Source organism: Aplysia californica, unplaced genomic scaffold (assembly GCF_000002075.1).
Source record: "Aplysia californica isolate F4 #8 unplaced genomic scaffold, AplCal3.0 scaffold00812, whole genome shotgun sequence".
NCBI classification, from domain to species: domain Eukaryota; kingdom Metazoa; phylum Mollusca; class Gastropoda; order Aplysiida; family Aplysiidae; genus Aplysia; species Aplysia californica.
In genome coordinates this window covers 55180-57931 of record NW_004798082.1, presented here as the reverse complement: position 1 = coordinate 57931, position 2752 = coordinate 55180, and the positions used below count along the sequence as shown (strand labels likewise).

The following is a 2752-nucleotide window of genomic DNA, read 5'->3' as shown; positions in this document are numbered from 1 at the left end:
GCTGTTAAAATGTACCAAACCCAAAAAGCAAAATTTTACAAGAGAAAAAAAGAATGTTGATTCTAATAACAATTGTACCCATGCCATGTATTTTTTCTTGACTTTTTAAACAATTAGAATTTGAATTTCGACGAACTTTTTCTGGAAATTGTACAACAGATACCACAGACTAAGAAAATGCAATTAAAACAAAGATTTCGAATTTGGGGCGTAGTGCATTTTAGTTGCTGGTTAACGTATGGACAATAACCCCAAAGCTATTTTATGCCCATTTATGAAAAGGATTGAGTTTTTAAAAATAACCTAGCCTCAGTGGTTGTGGAAAAATAACATGATGATGTTGACACAAACTGATTCAAACTGCTGTATAAAATACAGGTGAATTTGATTCACCTGTTAAACAAGTATTTGGGGAAAAGTTGCCCAAGAAATGTTTTGCCATACTATAAATCAACAATCAAACAGGATTACTTAGGCTGCATCAAATAGTAGTTAGCCCCCGTGAAATCTGGAAATTCTTCCTCTCCCTCTCCTTCCCTGGAGCCCGCAGTACCCCCATCCGCCTCACTGCTCTCACCGAACATATCCGCGTATGGGTAGGGGCCTTGGTCGAAGAGCTTCACTGTGCACTTGTCTCCTAGGGGCAAAAGCAAGATGATGGTGAGTCAGAGAAAGATGGGGAGTACAACTGACTGTAGACCTACTACATGAAAGAAACGGATTCGACACTTACGGCCTATTTATTGTGTTGCCAGTGCCGCAAAGCTCTTTCTAAAACAAAAAGAAACGGACCACACCAAATGACATACAATGCTTAATTGTATTCTTGACCAAAATTACAACGGAGATTAAGGGGGGAATCTTTTTTAATTAAGTCCACTAAAGCAACGTTGCCAGAAAGTGTTCTAATAGATCTATACAATTAGTATTAGCTTACGCAAACTTCGTGCAATAATCTGTATACTTGTCCGAAACAACAAAGAAGGTAAAAACAACAAAAGAGAAATGAAAAAAAAGATCGTTAGCTCAAAGAGGGATTCAACTTCAACTTATTACATTCGGTGCTGTGGTACCGGTGCGTAAAAACGGCGTAAATACATTGTACTTGGAGGTAGGGCTTAGATTTGACCTTATAGGAGATGGGATACAGCTGGACACAGGCGGAGACTATAGCCCAGGACAGAAATACATGGTCAGCTCTTGTTCGTGGCATCGAGTGAGAAAGGCTGATAATGAAGAAAGTGGAATAGGTAGGAAGAGAGAGGTATGTTGGTGTTCAGTGTTTAAAGCCGTTGGCCCACATCACATAAAACATTCACACATTTTACATATTATGAGACTTCCGTGAAAACAGCATGAATTATAAATGATATTTACATGTCAAAAACATCTTAAAATCAGGTGTTGTTATTTCAAAATGTTTCTATAATAAAATGGTATACTAATAGGCTGTTGTACATTTTATACATTTTCTCATGGCTTATTGCATATTTCTATTAATGGGCAAAGGGGGGGGGGGTATGAACGTTAAACAATTTAATTTGATTGACGGAGACGAAGCTTGAACAATGGCTACAAAATAAAGGTAAATTCATCTTTAATTTCATGAGAGTTACACCTCTCATATATATGTATAGGGAAAGTGGAATAGAAGATTTACCGTAATACTTTTGCATGTCATCCAATGAGAAGCAGTGAGGCTCTATATCTGAAAATGATATAGATTGATAAAAACGTCATTTTACATAGACAAAACATCAGTATAATATTGTTAGTATTGTTGAATATTCTCGGTGATCGGTGGGCCACCATTTATAATTAAGTAAATGTATGAGTTTAAGTAACACCGCTTTCAACGTTGTCTGACTATTTAGGTGGGACGCCCACTATAATTTTTTGCACGTTCCAGGCAATGCGTTTTCGTGACGTCATCGCCCGAATGACAGGCACGAAAAATGATGCGCATCCATTTGCCCCTTGTCGAAGGCAGGCAAAATCTCGAGTCTGTGGTTTGACGCTACACAGAGCTGACCTAGATTTAGAGAGGTCCAAATCTAGGCCATGAAGCCTCAGATCGAAATTATGGCCTCAATTGCTTTTAAGAACGGCTCAAAAGTATGTAAAACAATTATTTCTAGCAAATATTAAATGAAATTGGTACCAAAAATATGCCTATAGTTCAAAATTATGAGTTTTCTTGGGGGAATCGAGGAGCAGCTGCAGATTCCACGCAAGGCAAAAGATCCTGAATGTACGAAAATCGTGTTGCACGACAAATTTTGCATGATGCAAGCAAAATATCTAATTTGCACACAATGCTCTGCCAAGAGTCGGCAAAAAATAGCAAGTGGGCGCGTAAGGAGGCTACACCTCAGAATTTAACGTCCATCTCTGATACATAGAACCAAAGCCAAGATTTGTTGAAGAGCCTTTTATAAAGCAGTCTCCACAAAACGGCCTAGTTCAAGATCGCTCAGTCTGCGATTCGAATCAGGGCCACCCGCTACGCAGTACAGCATGATACCAACAGGTACTGTGCTAACGGCGCCTCCCTTACCCCCTCACCCCCACCCCTCGTGTGTGGTCTTTCTACCCCTGGGTCACATATTTCTATAACATGTTTCCAATCAAAATGTGGTCCGGGTACAAGTATGCTGCCTAACTACCCTCAACGCGTTATGTTTGTCCTTTTAATCCTTAACGGATTACACACACTCTCACACACACACACACACATACACACACACACACA

At 39.4% G+C, this 2752-nt stretch overlaps 1 protein-coding gene across 1 annotated transcript in view; it reads right to left on the bottom strand.

Annotated features, from left to right (window-relative positions):
• Positions 1-6: 6 nt before the first annotated feature.
• Positions 7-2752, bottom strand: part of LOC101864716 — a 12016-nt gene continuing 9270 nt past the window's right edge. The window contains exons 2-3 of the mRNA XM_005109751.3: positions 1661-1708; positions 7-637 (exon numbers count right to left, since the gene is read on the bottom strand). Of these exons, the coding sequence (XP_005109808.3) occupies positions 468-637; positions 1661-1708 (218 nt within the window). The 3' untranslated portion in view covers positions 7-467. The remainder of the gene's footprint in view (positions 638-1660; positions 1709-2752) is intronic.